The sequence below is a fragment of the Sminthopsis crassicaudata genome, chromosome 4, assembly GCF_048593235.1.
Source record: "Sminthopsis crassicaudata isolate SCR6 chromosome 4, ASM4859323v1, whole genome shotgun sequence".
Lineage (NCBI taxonomy): Eukaryota > Metazoa > Chordata > Mammalia > Dasyuromorphia > Dasyuridae > Sminthopsis > Sminthopsis crassicaudata.
In genome coordinates, this window is record NC_133620.1 from 401,733,139 (window position 1) to 401,746,789 (window position 13,651).

Consider the following 13,651-nt stretch of genomic DNA (forward strand, 5'->3'; position numbering starts at 1 on the left):
CTATGTGCCAGGTACTCTGCCAAGTATTTTACTTTTTTTTTTTTTAAATTACCCTTAGACAAAGCCCTCATTGCCCTGCCCTCATTATATCTCTACAAAGAATTAGTATTGCAATGTGTCTAATCATTTGACCAGATTTGCTGGCTGGCTTCTCCTTAACTAGACATCAAGTATCCTCAAATTTTCTTTTCTTTTTTTTTAATTGAAGATTTTTATTTTCAAATTATATACAAGGATTATTTTTCAACATTGACCCTTGAAAAACCTTGTGTTCCAATTTCTCCTCCTTTCCCCCACTCCCTCCCCTATTAGGCAAGTAATACAATATATGCTAAACTTGGTAAAAATATATGTTAAATCTAATATAGTCATACATATTTACACAATTATCTTGCTGAAAAAATGTTTGTGGCACCCCTTTTTATAGTGGCAAGAAACTGGAAACTGAGTAGAACCCTGTCAGTTGGAGAATGGCTGAATATATTATGGTATATGAATGTTATGGAACATTATTGTTCTATAAGAAATGATCAGCAGGATGATTTCAGAAATGCCTGGAGAGACTTACATGAACTGATGCTGAATGAAATGAGAGGACCAGGAGATCATTGTATACTTCAACAATACTATATGATGATCAATTCTGATGGATGTGGCCATCTTCAGCAATGAGATGAACCAAATCAGTTCCAATAGAGCAGTAATGAACTGAACCAGCTACACCCAGCAAAAGAACTCTAGGAGATGATTATGAACCACTACATAGAATTCCCAGTCCCTCTAATTTTGTCCGCTGCATTTTGGATTTCCTTCACAGGCTAATTGTACACTATTTCAAAGTCCGATTCTGTTTGTACAGCAAAATAACTGTTTGGACATGAATACATATATAGTATTTAATTTATACTCTAACATATTTAACATGTATTGGTCAACCTGCCATCTGGGGGGGGGAGGAAGGAGGGGATAAATTAGAACAAAAGGTTTGGCAATTGTCAATGTTGTAAAATTACCTATGCATATATCTGGTAAATAAAAACTATTAAAATTTTTAAAAAAAGAAATAAAACATAAAACATGCATGGGACTACCTGCCATCTGGGGGAGAGGGTGGAGGCAAGGGTAGGGGAAAAGTTGGAACAGAAGGTTTTGTAAGGGTCAATGTTGAAGAATTATCCATGCATATGTTTTATAAATAAAAAGCTATAATAATAATAAAAAAATAAAAAATTATCTATGCATATGTTTTAAAAATAAAAAGCTTTAAAAAAAAAAGGAAATCATGAAGGCCAATCTAATAACTGTGCAGGTATTGAAATCTGTGTCAGTAAAATGAAACTACAGATAAACAAAAGATCAAACATTTTACAATATAAAGATAAATAATGAAAACAGATAGAATAATGGGGGAGGGGTACCAAAGTTTTGTGGATATATTTGTATCATGTTTATATTGCCTTAGAAAGCAGATTAAGGGGTTTGTCTTCAAAACATGTTCATTCTATTGTTTAAAAAATAAAAAAATTATCTTGCTGAACAAAAAAATATATCAAAAAGGAAAAAAATGAGAAAGAAAATAAAATGCACCTATTCTAATTCCTTTAATCTCTTTTTCTTTTCCTATTGCCAAAACTAACATTTCTAACACAATATTGAATAGTTATGGTGATAGTGGGCAACCTTGTTTCATCCCTTATCTTATTGGGAATGGTTACAGTTTATCCCCATTATATATGATGCTTGATGATGGTTTTAAATAGATACTACTGATCATTTTAAGAAAAACTCCATTTATTCCTATACTTTCAAGTGTTTTTAAATAGGAATGGATGTTGGATTTTATCAAATGCTTTTTCTGCATCTATTGAGATGATCATATAATTTTTGTTAATTTGGTTAATATGGCCAATTATACCCATAGTTTTCCTAATATTGAACCAACCCTGCATTCCTGGTATATATCCTATTTGGTCCTGGCGTATTATCCTGGGGATGACCAAGTACTTTACAAATATCTCCTTTAATAGTCACAACAATCCTGGGATTATTTATTTTACAAGTGCTTAAACAAACAAACAAAAAACAACTTTGTCCAGGATGATGTAGCTAGGAAGCACCTCTGGACAGATTTAAACTAAGGTCTTCCTTAGTACAGGCCCAGTGCTCTGCAGAAGATTTTTGAACAAAATAACATGAAAGTAGATAGACTGGGCAGGGAAACAACTTAACCCCACTTCCTCCAATAAACTAAGCACCTAAATTTCCGCTCCCCCTTTCGTTTCTCTAAAGAAGCCTGTTGGAGCCCAGCCTTAGCTTCTTCCATTACTGCCTTTGACCTCCCTGAGCTGATCATCCTGATGAACCTTGCTCTCCTTTGACCTCTGACCTCCTCTGTGCTTTAAGACTTCTGAGGACTTGAGAAACTCCAGATTCCTTTCCTTTGCATGACAAAGGGGACTGCACTAGGTACTTCCAGAAGGAATAATTAAACCCCTCATAAAAAGAGCTCCCAATCCACATCCCCTTTCTTTTGCTCTGACAGCTGACTTCAACCCATTTACTTAATACTGTAATTCCTGGAAATCCCCACAAACCTTCCGGGAATCCACATTCAAAAAAGGGCCTGTATCTTTGGGAAGAATAAATGGGTCTGGAGACTTGCCTTTTGTCTGTATCTCCAAGCCCCCAGGATATGTCCTGTTAGCCTTGAGCCACTTCCAGCTAACCTCATTAAGGAAGGGCCCAGACTTAAACCACATACTGATAACTATTTATGTTTCCGGGAAGCCATGAAGAGTCTGCTCCAAAATTTGATTCTGCTCTTAACTTGGCCAAGTTATCCCTCCCCTCTGTTGGACATTATCTCCCTGGACCCTTTAAATGCTCAAATTTTATGACCCTTTGATTAGGGAGTAGAGACCCATGAGGCTAATTCCAGTTTGAAATTTTATTAAGTTATGACTCTATCCTGAGCAAACTCAAGTGGAGGATTCCCTCGGATGGAAGTTTCCTCTTCTCTGCCAGGGTAAACTCTCATAGCCTGGTATATTGCAGCAAAAACTCAAGCTCTCTCTGCGTGTCCATCAATTTCTTTCTGTTTCTTGGTCTCTGTCCCTCTCTGTCTCTCTGTCTCTCACTTTCTTTGTATCTCTCTCTCACTCTGCCTTTGTATCTCTGCCTCTGTCTGTGTGTGTGTGTGTGTGTCTCTGTCTCTCTCTCTCTCTCTGTCTTTGTATCTTTGCCTCGGTGTGTGTGTGTGTGTGTGTGTGTGTGTGTGTGTGTGTGTGTGTGTGTGTGTGACTCTGTCTTTGTATCTTTGCCTCTGTATCTCTGTCTCTGTGTGTGTCTCTGTCTCTTTCTCACGGTCTTTGTATTTCTGCCTCTGTCTCTCTGTTTCTCACTTTATATATCTGTCTCTCTCTCCCTATGTCTCTATCTCTCATTCTGTGAGTATCTCTGTCTCTGTCTCTCTCCACAGCCTACCTTCCTACTACTTTTTTTTGTAATGTAGAGAAGAGTCTCTCCAAAGGAAAATTGTTTGCTTTTCCTTCTTTGCAAGTCATTAGTAGAAAAAGGAGCCTTTGCCTTGGGCCTTTTCATAACAGAAAATTCTGGGAGAAAGTCTTCACTGATTACTAGTTCTAAACAGTGCCCTAAACTGTACCATCTCTTTTCCTAGATATGTAGGAAAAAGAAAAAAATAAAAGCTGATGGGACCATTCTTCTGTCAGAGAAAGAAATGTAGATTCTGAGTCAACATAATAATTCAAATTTATATAATGGTTAAAGTGGAATCAAGTGGGTAATATAAGTATTATCCCATTTTAAGGAAGAGAAAAATTAAACTGAGAAGAAGTTAAGTGGCTTACCCTGAGGTTGCTCAGCTGTCCTGGTAGTCAGAATCTGAATTCTGGATCTCTGAGCTCTAGTTTAGAATACCTTCCCACTGTACCCAACTTTGGCGGTAGGTCTGTAGGAATCCTGGAAGGGAAGATATCTCCTTACATTGCAACTCTCTCTGGGGACAACTGATCTGCTTTCCCCACCTTAAGGAATCAGCATCCATCTCTAAACCTTCTCTCTCCTATCTGGTACAGCCAAGTTTACTTGCTACTCTGGGCCAAGAACACTACCACTCATTTCTTCCTTATTCATAAATCTAGGTATCTTCACTCCTCTATGATTTTCTGGATGCCCACTGAGTAAAATTGAAACCACTCTGCTGACCTTCAAAGGCCCACACCATCTGCTACCACTCTGCTTTCCTGCCTTATCTTGTGTAACTGCTTTTCATATACTGTTTTACTGCTTGTGCACTTAATATTCTCTCCTGATAACCCACACTATCCCACACAACTTATGTCTACAATATTTCCCATAGCCTCCATACTACAGTACTACATACTATTTTTTAGCCTTCCTACAGAAAAACCCATCCATCCTCTTCCTTTCCCTCTTAAGATAAAGAACCTAAGGTACAGAAAGATAGTGACGTAGCCAGCCACACAGGCCATACAGTGATTGTGTCTCACCCCTTACACAGCACTGATACACTTCTTCAATGTTATTTATGTTACTGTTATTTTTATGTTTGATACAGGTCTCTAAGAGAGGCAGTGTGGAGAGTGTTGGATCTGAGTTCCTATTTTGTCTCAGACACTTAGCTAGCTGGGCAACTCTCTGAAAGTCACTCACATTCTCTTTGTCTTATTTTCCTCATTTGTAAGATGAAGATGATAATAGAACTTAATTTCAGGATTGTTGTAAGGATCAGCCAAGATAACATACACAAAGTGCTTAGTAGACCTTAAAGCTTGCAAAAAAGAAAAAATGTGGGCTATTTTTATTACAATATCCTTTTAAACCACAAGTTTCATGAGGAGACCTCTTATCTAAATTTTGTATCTCCCCAATACCTAGGACCATGCTTTGTACACAGCCCCTTGATTTGCTTCTATTAAACTGAATTGAACTGAAATAGAAGGTGACAGAGAGGCATCTGTTCCCACAGTTAATTTAACCAAACTCAAGAATGAACTAAAATGAAGAAATGAGCCTGGAAATGTCTGCATCTTCCCTCTGGCCTCTTGAGAATTTCCAAAAACTGCAGGGAATATTTTAGTTGTTGGGTTTTTTCCCTGTTTTGTTTTGTTTTGTTTTGTTATTTTGGTTATGTTTGATGGGGACACTATTAAGGTATTTGCAGGACAGAATCTATGACACTTTTAGCTATTCACTTTTTAAAAATGTGATCATACCTGCTGGGCTTTCTTCCACCCTGTGGCTAGGATTGACTAATTAACTATTTAATATTTATAAGACACCTGGGCTGGGGCAATTTTCAAAGGCTGATAGCCACAGATTGGGAATCAGCCTAAATACAGAACTCCTGCACCTTTTGGCATGACTTAAAGGCGCCAATGTTGTCATTCAGCGGTTTGTTTTCCTGATAATTACTTGGCCCCCCCCCCAAAAAAAAAAAGGAACCAAATATTTCTTTGGAAAGGGCTTACTTTCATTATGAAGAAAATAGGAAGGTTGGCTGTTGGGAGAAAGAGAGAAAATGTGAGAAGGGGCAGAAGCCTTTAATTGTAGAATGAGTAGCAGACATAATGTGAAATGAACATAAGGCTTTCTAAAAACAATTTTTTTCCATTCTGTCTTTCAACTAATGGAATAAGTTGAATGATATTCAGCCAGGACTGGGAGTAGGGAGGGTTGAGAAAAGGGGAAAAAAGTGTGTTTATGAAAGTTTAAATTTCTTTCTCCCTTCATGTCCCATTTCCTTCACATTATCTCTAAACCCCAAATCTATGTCCCCTACATATGTTTATACCTTTTAAAATAGGTGGGTCCTGATTTTTTGAGTCCTGTTCCTTCTCTACATTCCAGGTCCTTGTCCACTTACAAGTTCTTATACCCCATCATTATTTCCATAACATCATAGGACAACCCTAAAATCAGTGACGACAGTTAATTCTCTCTGGGTAAAATTATCTGTTTAGAGCCAATTGCCTGCAGAATAAAATTCAAACCATTCATGACTATAATAATACTAATAGTTAGGAATCAAATGGTGATGTAAGGTTTGCAAAGTTCCTTACTTATGTTATCTTTATTGATTCTCACAATAACCCTATTGGATAGATGTTATTCCCATTTTAAAGATGAGGAAAAGGTGGCTGAATGGAATTAAGTGACTTTTCTTAGAGTCACATAATTGATGTTGAATTAAATTCAAATTTTCCTAACACCAAATCAATCTATCCACTATATGATCTAGCTGACAGCATATCTCTAAATCCAAGAAATTTAATTAGTCTTGTGCCTGGAACATTTGAAGAGCTTGAGACAGAGGAATACACTGAGTGACTTGTCTTAAACCCTCAATTTTCTAAACAGATAAGAGAGAGAGACAGACAGACAGACCAAAACCAGGCTAGAGATGCTGCTTTGAGTGAAAGACTTTCCACACAACAGCTCCAAGGACTCAATTTACAAATACTTTTCTCAGGATTTCTACTGGTTCTACTACCAAACTGGATGGAGTTGACTGTAAAACACTGAGAATTTCTCAACTTTCTGTTAAGGCTATGCCAAGCCTGCCAAATCCAACTTTTCAACATTTCAAAGTTTAATTATTCAATCTTTTTTCCTGTCTATTCACATATGTCCCTTAGTCACCATTTTAGAAACAAGGTAAAGATTGGATAGAATTATGACAACCCCATAGGTAAAGAGTTTTTATCCTATCTGCCCTTCTCTAGAATCATAAGTTCTTAAGCTAGAAGGAATCTTGGAGGACATTTGGCTCAACTTTTTCATTTTACAGAAGAGGAAACTGAGTCCAAGAAGGGTCATAGGATCTGGGATTTAGAAATGGAAGGGGCATTTGGGATATTTGAATTCAACTGCCTCATTTGTTAATGAGGAAACTCGGGACTCAGATGTTAGGACATCCACCTAATGTGTGAGGCAGGGTTCAAATCCAATTCAGCACAAATTCCATTTGGCACTCTCATACCACATGTGATTGAATCAAGGTCTTCTGGCAAGGTAGGGACAATTGGACTTAGAATTTCTAGGACAGCATGAATGGGTCTTCCTCTGCTTTACATTTCTCAGGATTTCACTTCATTCATTACTTGTCAATTATCTGAGGAATCCAGTTAGCTTAGATTTGTTTCCTCCACTTATTGATCCAGCCTGAAAAGAAATTTTCCCTGAAATTCCTCCTTCTATATCCTGGAGTTTGCCACTGTACAGTTATAACATAGTTTTTGCTATTGTTTTTAATATTGTTTTTAATTTTCTTAATGAATGGATGTCCATCAATTGGAGAATGGTTGGGTAAATTATGGTATATGAAGGTTATGGAATATTATTGTTCTGTAAGAAATGACCAGCAGGAGGAATACAGAGAGGCTTGGAGAGACTTACATCAACTGATGCTGAGTGAAATGAACAGAACTAGAAGATCACTGTACACTTCAATGCTGTATGAAGAGGTATTCTGATGGAAGTGGATATCTTCAACATAAAGAAGATCCAACTCACTTCCAGTTGATCAATGATGGACAGAAACAACTACACCCAGAGAAGGAACACTGGGAAGTGAATGTAAACTGTTAGCACTAATGTCTATCTACCCAGGTTACTTATACCTTTGGAATTTAATTCTTAACGTGCAACAAGAAAATTGGATTTACACACATATATTGTATCTAGGTTATACTGTAACACATGTAAAATGTATGGGATTGCCTCTAGAGGAGGGAGTAGAGGGAGGGAGGGGAAAATTTGGAAAAGTGAATACAAGGGATGATGCTATTAAAAAAAATTACTCATGCATATATACTGTCAAAAATTATAATTATAAATTTAATAAAAAATCTCTTTTTCTTGATTATTTGATATAAATATAGAAGAAATTTTAGAATGTTTTCTATTTTACCATCATAGGTATCTTATTAACCATTCAGTCATACAAATTCACAGTTCCCAGAAGTCACAATTTACTTGAAGTCTACATCTCAGTTTATTCAATGGTTACAAAAGGAACGTGAAGGGCTTCCTAGGGCTTTCCCAGAATGACGGAAGAGGCACAGAGTTCACAGGGTTTTAGACAGGAGCCAGTCTCAGACTTGCCAAAGACAAAGGAATCCCCAAGCCAACAAAAAAAGCAGCTGTTTAGAAAGACTGAGTGTTTCACGGGAGAAATAAAAGAGGGAGATCCAAGCTATCCCTACTATACTGACTGTGTCTGGAAAAGACCAAATATATGGTCTGCTGAAGCAGGGGCTCAGAGACACAATAAAGTCCAATTTCTCACCTACGGTCAGTTCCAGACAGCCCTTTGTATATTCTTCCCAGGATATTAACTTGTTTGTCTAACGTCTTTGTAGTCCCAGGGAGTCCTGGGGGTGTGACCCTCCTGTCTGCCCACCCCCACCCTCTGGGGGGTCCGATGCTTCTAGCTGTCTATTTAAGCAAAGCCCCAAGCTGAGGTTCTTCAAACAGGCAGCAGAGCCAGAATCATCTTTCCAAGCACCAGCTCTTGGAGGACTCTGCCCCTGCTTCACTCCTTCCCTCGTGCAGACTACAGGCAGGACAGCATGAGGTTCCCAGCACTGTCTTGGGCAGCGTGGGCCCTGCTCCTTGTCAGCAGCAGAGCCACGCAGATAGAGGAAAAGATCCAGCTGAGCCTGATGAAGCAGCTGCACCTCAACGACATCCCGGTCCTGGAAAAGACGGACGTGGAGAAGCTGGTCATCCCCGATCACGTGAGGACCAAATACATCTCTCTCATGAAGCACAGCTCCGAGCAAACCTTCTCCCGAGGAAAGAGGCACAGCCAGAATATTGCAGGTAACGGCACTCTCCCAAACCTTGGTCCTGTTTCTTCTTCTGGGGGACTGACCCACCCCGATAGCCATGGCTGATTGTTGCCCTTGTTTCCCAAAGTCGCTGGCGGCAGAGAGCGCCTGGCTTGGGGTGTCCAGGTGAAAGCTCAAATGATGGGGAGGCGGGGAGATTTGACAAGGGAGACCCCTGGGGTGGAGAGAACGATCATGGAAGAGAGCACTAGCTAGGGAGACAGGAGACCTCGGCTCTCTTCCCAGATCCATCCTCGACCCTCTGTGAGACCCTTACAGTATTGTCTAACTTGGATGCCCCTTCCCAACTCTAAAACGGTAACTATACCTAACATACTACAAGGGTTGTGGTGGACACAAGTGTGATGATGTGCATGATAAGTCTAGTATAAATGTAAAGTATCAGTAATCGGCCCCCCACTGTGTCCTCTAGCTCTAAGCCCATGATTTTATAATCTGATAAGTCAGTATATTCAAGTCTGACAGCAGTGAGGTAGGCTGCCTTCCCCTGCTCTACAGGAACTAGGAGAAATAATTCCCTTTACAAACTCCCATTCGTGACCTAGAACCTGCAAAAGGGGTTGGGGATGGAGCAAGGCACCCATCTGAGACATCGCTATTTCCTGCCCAGTTTTGCCACCTTTGGTGGAAGGAAGGGATGGGATTGCAGATGGAAGAGGGTCTATTCTAGCATATCCCAGGCTCTGACTGCTAAATGAACTTAGAAGCAAGTCATTTATTAGCAAAGAAGATTGGAACAGAAAGGGGACAGTCAGGATCTTCTAAGCTTAATCCCCTCATTTTACTGAGAAGGAAACTAAACTCCCAAGAAGTCAAAGTGATTTCCAAAGTCACACAGTTCTTTAAGGGCAGAGTCAAGCTATAGCACCCAGGCTTCCCACCATACCACCTTGCCTCTCTTCCTCTTTCTGTGTCCTAAATTTTCAAATGATGGAATAAGAACAAATTTCTGGACAAGCTATAAAGGTTTATAATTTTTAATCATTGCATTTACTGGGAAATGAAGTATGATAACATAAATAGTTCCCAAACTAAAAATATAAACTGTGGCTAGACATAACCATCTGGTCACAATAGAGCTAGATTTCGTGGGTCATTAAAAAAATAAAAACAAAAACAAAAAAAAAAAAAACCGAGGGGCAGCTAGGTGATGCAGTGGATAGAACACCATCCCTCAAGTCAGGAGGACCTAAGTTCAAATCTGGTCTTAAGACACTTAACACTTCTTAGCTGTGTGACCGACACTTAACACTTCTTAGCTGTGTGACCCTGAGCAAGTCACTTAACCCCAATTGCCTCAGCAAACAAAAAACAAAAAAAACTAGACAAATATATCAGGTCTAGTATCAGGCACCTATGCTACTCAAGGGTTTGTTTAGGGTGAAGGATTTTAGCCTCTATAAAAATGTTTTATTTTACTTTAGTTGTATTCAGTACCATTAGTTGTTAGCAAAATATTTAAGAAATAGCTCCATCCTCAGTCTCATGTGACAAAAATTACCTTTATACCTAGGCATAGAAGAAAAGGTGGGAGTCAGGGATCAGGTAGAGGCTGATAACAGAAGTAGAAGCAGAAAACATCTTTACTTTAGCATTTCTACATCGTAGTGTATTAGATAAAATAAAGAAAATCTCTGGTAAGACATGGTATGACTCCCCCCTGGAGCATTTCATTCCATTTGAATCATTTTCTCTTTTTAAACTCTGATTTAACAAAGACCAGAAAAAATCAGCTAAGAAATTATTTTTGAAAGAGGGAAGTGTGAAATAAAGTGAAGTTTGAGATTATCTGTGGTTTAAAATTATTTAGGATCTATTTGTCCCTACCTTGACCATCTTGAAATTACCCCCATTCCCAAAAATTCAATTAAGGCTATATTTTCATTTTAGCTATTATAAATAGATAGCTTCCTTTATGAATGATCAAGTACAGGCTCCCTTCTCAAGATTTTGATACACTATGTCTCTTTCCAGACTTTAGGGCTTCTATGAGGAAGTCATATTGACTGTGGGATTTGTGTTCACAGAAATCATGGGCAGTTTCTTCTCCGATACCTCCAACCAACTACTGGTCTTCAGCATGAAGGACAGGCTTTCCCCCACCAGAGAACTGGTCCAGGCTGTGTTGAGACTCTTTCAGAAGCCATGCCCAAAGGAAGTGATTAAAAGACAATCTAAGATGTTCCCCTTCAATTCTCATGCCAGTGTAACCATCTACTGGGTGCAGACCAGAGAGGATGGCATCAACCGGACATATGCGATTGATTCCAGGTAGGAAAGGAACTACAAAAAGAATACAGGCCCCATAATTCTCAGCCTCTCCCTAAGGAAGAGGAATAGGAAGTGGAAGGGGACTATTAAGGAGCATTGTAAATATTAATGGGAGAGAAAGGGACAACTTCATCCCTGGAATGAGCCCAAAACCATACAAATAGTATAAACTAGAGAGTTCTGGATTATTCACGGAGTCCCTATACAAACTTTCAGGAGTTTTTTCTTCTCTCTAGCAGAAGTCTGCTTTCCTATTGTTCAACTCTTTCCCTAATGCTCCGAGGATTTAGATGAAGAGCAGATCAACCCTGCATGTGTTCTCATTGTCTTTCTCTTCCCCTAGACGAGTATCTATTCATGAAACCGGCTGGATAAGCTTTGATGTGACCCAAGCTGTGAGTTACTGGCAGCAGCAAGACAAGGCAGATCAGCCCCTGGTCCTGGAAGTCTCTATTCACAGGGAGAACATAGGCCCAATATCTTCCAATGCACACAAACTCATCTACTTCTCCTCCCAGAATCCTGCTGATGGAGAGTTGCATGCTCCCCAGCTGCAGCTGCGCACACTGGATACAAAGGAGTACGGGTATGAGCACAAGAATGGGCTTGAGGGAACTCCCAGAGGGCAATCCTTTGGGAAATAACTTTATCCTCATGACTGAGCCTGTAACTATCTGTTAGTATTATCCCATATAAGAATGTAATAACATCAGATCAGGGGAAATTGAATCCCAGATCCTAAAGGACTTGTCCAGGAGACAGTCCATCTTGATGTTACTTTGCTGTATGATCTCTATTGGAGAATAAACCCCTAACTCAACCCTCGGTCCCCTTCCGATCTCAGTGCAGAGCTCTTATCTTGCTTTTTCCTCTTTTACCCACACAGTGCCCAGGGTAACTGCATCCCTGACATGCCACTGACAAAGATCACTCGATGCTGCCGGCATGAGACTTACATCAACCTTCAGAACTTGAAGTGGGCTGAGAACTGGATCTTGGACCCACCTGGCTTCAAAACCTACTCCTGTGTGGGGAGCTGCCAGCAGCTGAAGAAGGAGCACCTGAACTTCAAGTGGCCTTTCTCTATGCAAAGGAAATGCTTTGCCACAAAATCTGCTCCTCTACCTCTGATTGTTGCTGTTAAGGATGGAGACAGCATCGTGACCAAGGTGGTCACTCTTTACAACATGAAGGTGTTGGAATGTGGCTGTGGCTCAGTAGGAATGCCCATAATGAAGAAACTGAAGCCATAGACATACAACCCTTATGGGCTTCTGAAGACTTTGGAGTTAGACAGGTGTACAGAGATATCCTGGAGACTATATAACTCAGGTAGGGGAGGGGAGGAGTGAAGAGGACCTTTTTTATTTGGCAAGTCACTTCTTTTACCTGGATAAGCCGGCCCTAAATTTTCTAGAAAGTCAAGAGAATTCAGTGTATACTATTTGGGGTAGGCTCCCTGTCTATGAATGGTGCCCGAGTGATGTCTTTTTCTGTTTTCAATAATTGCTGTGAACTACTTATTTCCTAAGCACTTTCAAATGTAAATATTGTCATTGTAAAATCCTTGATGTTAGATTTTGAAAGATGAAATTCTAACCAACTTAATATAGTTTCATCTGGGAATGGAAGATTGTTGGCTATCTTGTTCTTCCATGGCAAATTTCCAGAAAAGTCTTATTTTGGAAAAAACCACAGAACTATCTCATTTCTGATCAGAGTTCTAAAGTGAAGCCTGGAGAAATAGATTTTTGATTTTGGGGTTCTGACCAAGAGAAGATGTATATTTTGCTGTGTCCCTTATAGGGTAACAATGTCTAACCCAGCTAATAAATTTAAGGCGGGGGAAGCATGCTATTTAATTCTGTATCTTTGCACAATTAACTTCTAAATTTATTAAATGCCTCCATTCAAGTCAATGTACTCAAATACCTTGTAAGGAGGAGGTAAGAAAAGGGGTGAGGGGCATTATGGGAGAAAGGGAAAGTTGTGGGTAAAGAGATGAGAAATAGAGGCAATGATGTAGCAAATAAACTATCATACTGAAATCTGTAACTTGTTCTTATCCTGATTTTGTGACTAAGTAGCCATGTTACACTGGGTTACCCATTTTTAGAACTTACTTTTCCTTGTCTGTAAAATGAGTTCTATTACCACTTATGGAAATCAATAACTTCTAAAGGCCCCCATTCCCGCATCTGAAAAAATGAGAATAGATTAAATGATCTCTAAGATCTCTTCCATTTCCACCTTTACTCATAAAAGGTGCTTAATGTTTTAATACATTATTCTATGAATAATTGAGTTTGTTAATATTATGGGTAAAGACAAAAAATTGGAAGAAATGATTTAATGAAGATCTCAATTTCAATCAGAGAAAAGCTGAATGAGATAGCAATTAAATACAGATGCAGCTGTAGTTTATGTCTCAGGGTCTTCAATATTGAAGGTAGGAAAACATGAAATTGCCCAGGACTCTTGAT

At 39.2% G+C, this 13,651-nt stretch overlaps 2 protein-coding genes across 2 annotated transcripts in view; one reads left to right on the top strand and one right to left on the bottom strand.

Annotated features, from left to right (window-relative positions):
- LOC141540907 (uncharacterized) overlaps positions 1-13,651 on the bottom strand; it is a 95,215-nt gene that overhangs the window by 56,553 nt on the left and 25,011 nt on the right. The window contains exon 3 of the mRNA XM_074264887.1: positions 3,870-3,981. The gene's annotated coding sequence lies outside the window, so the exon portion shown is untranslated. The remainder of the gene's footprint in view (positions 1-3,869; positions 3,982-13,651) is intronic.
- Positions 8,509-13,220, top strand: LEFTY1 (left-right determination factor 1). The gene is made up of 4 exons (XM_074262618.1): positions 8,509-8,868; positions 10,925-11,168; positions 11,512-11,754; positions 12,055-13,220. The coding sequence occupies exons 1-4, from the start codon at positions 8,616-8,618 to the stop codon at positions 12,419-12,421; spliced, it is 1,107 nt and encodes a 368-aa protein (XP_074118719.1). The 5' UTR covers positions 8,509-8,615; the 3' UTR covers positions 12,422-13,220.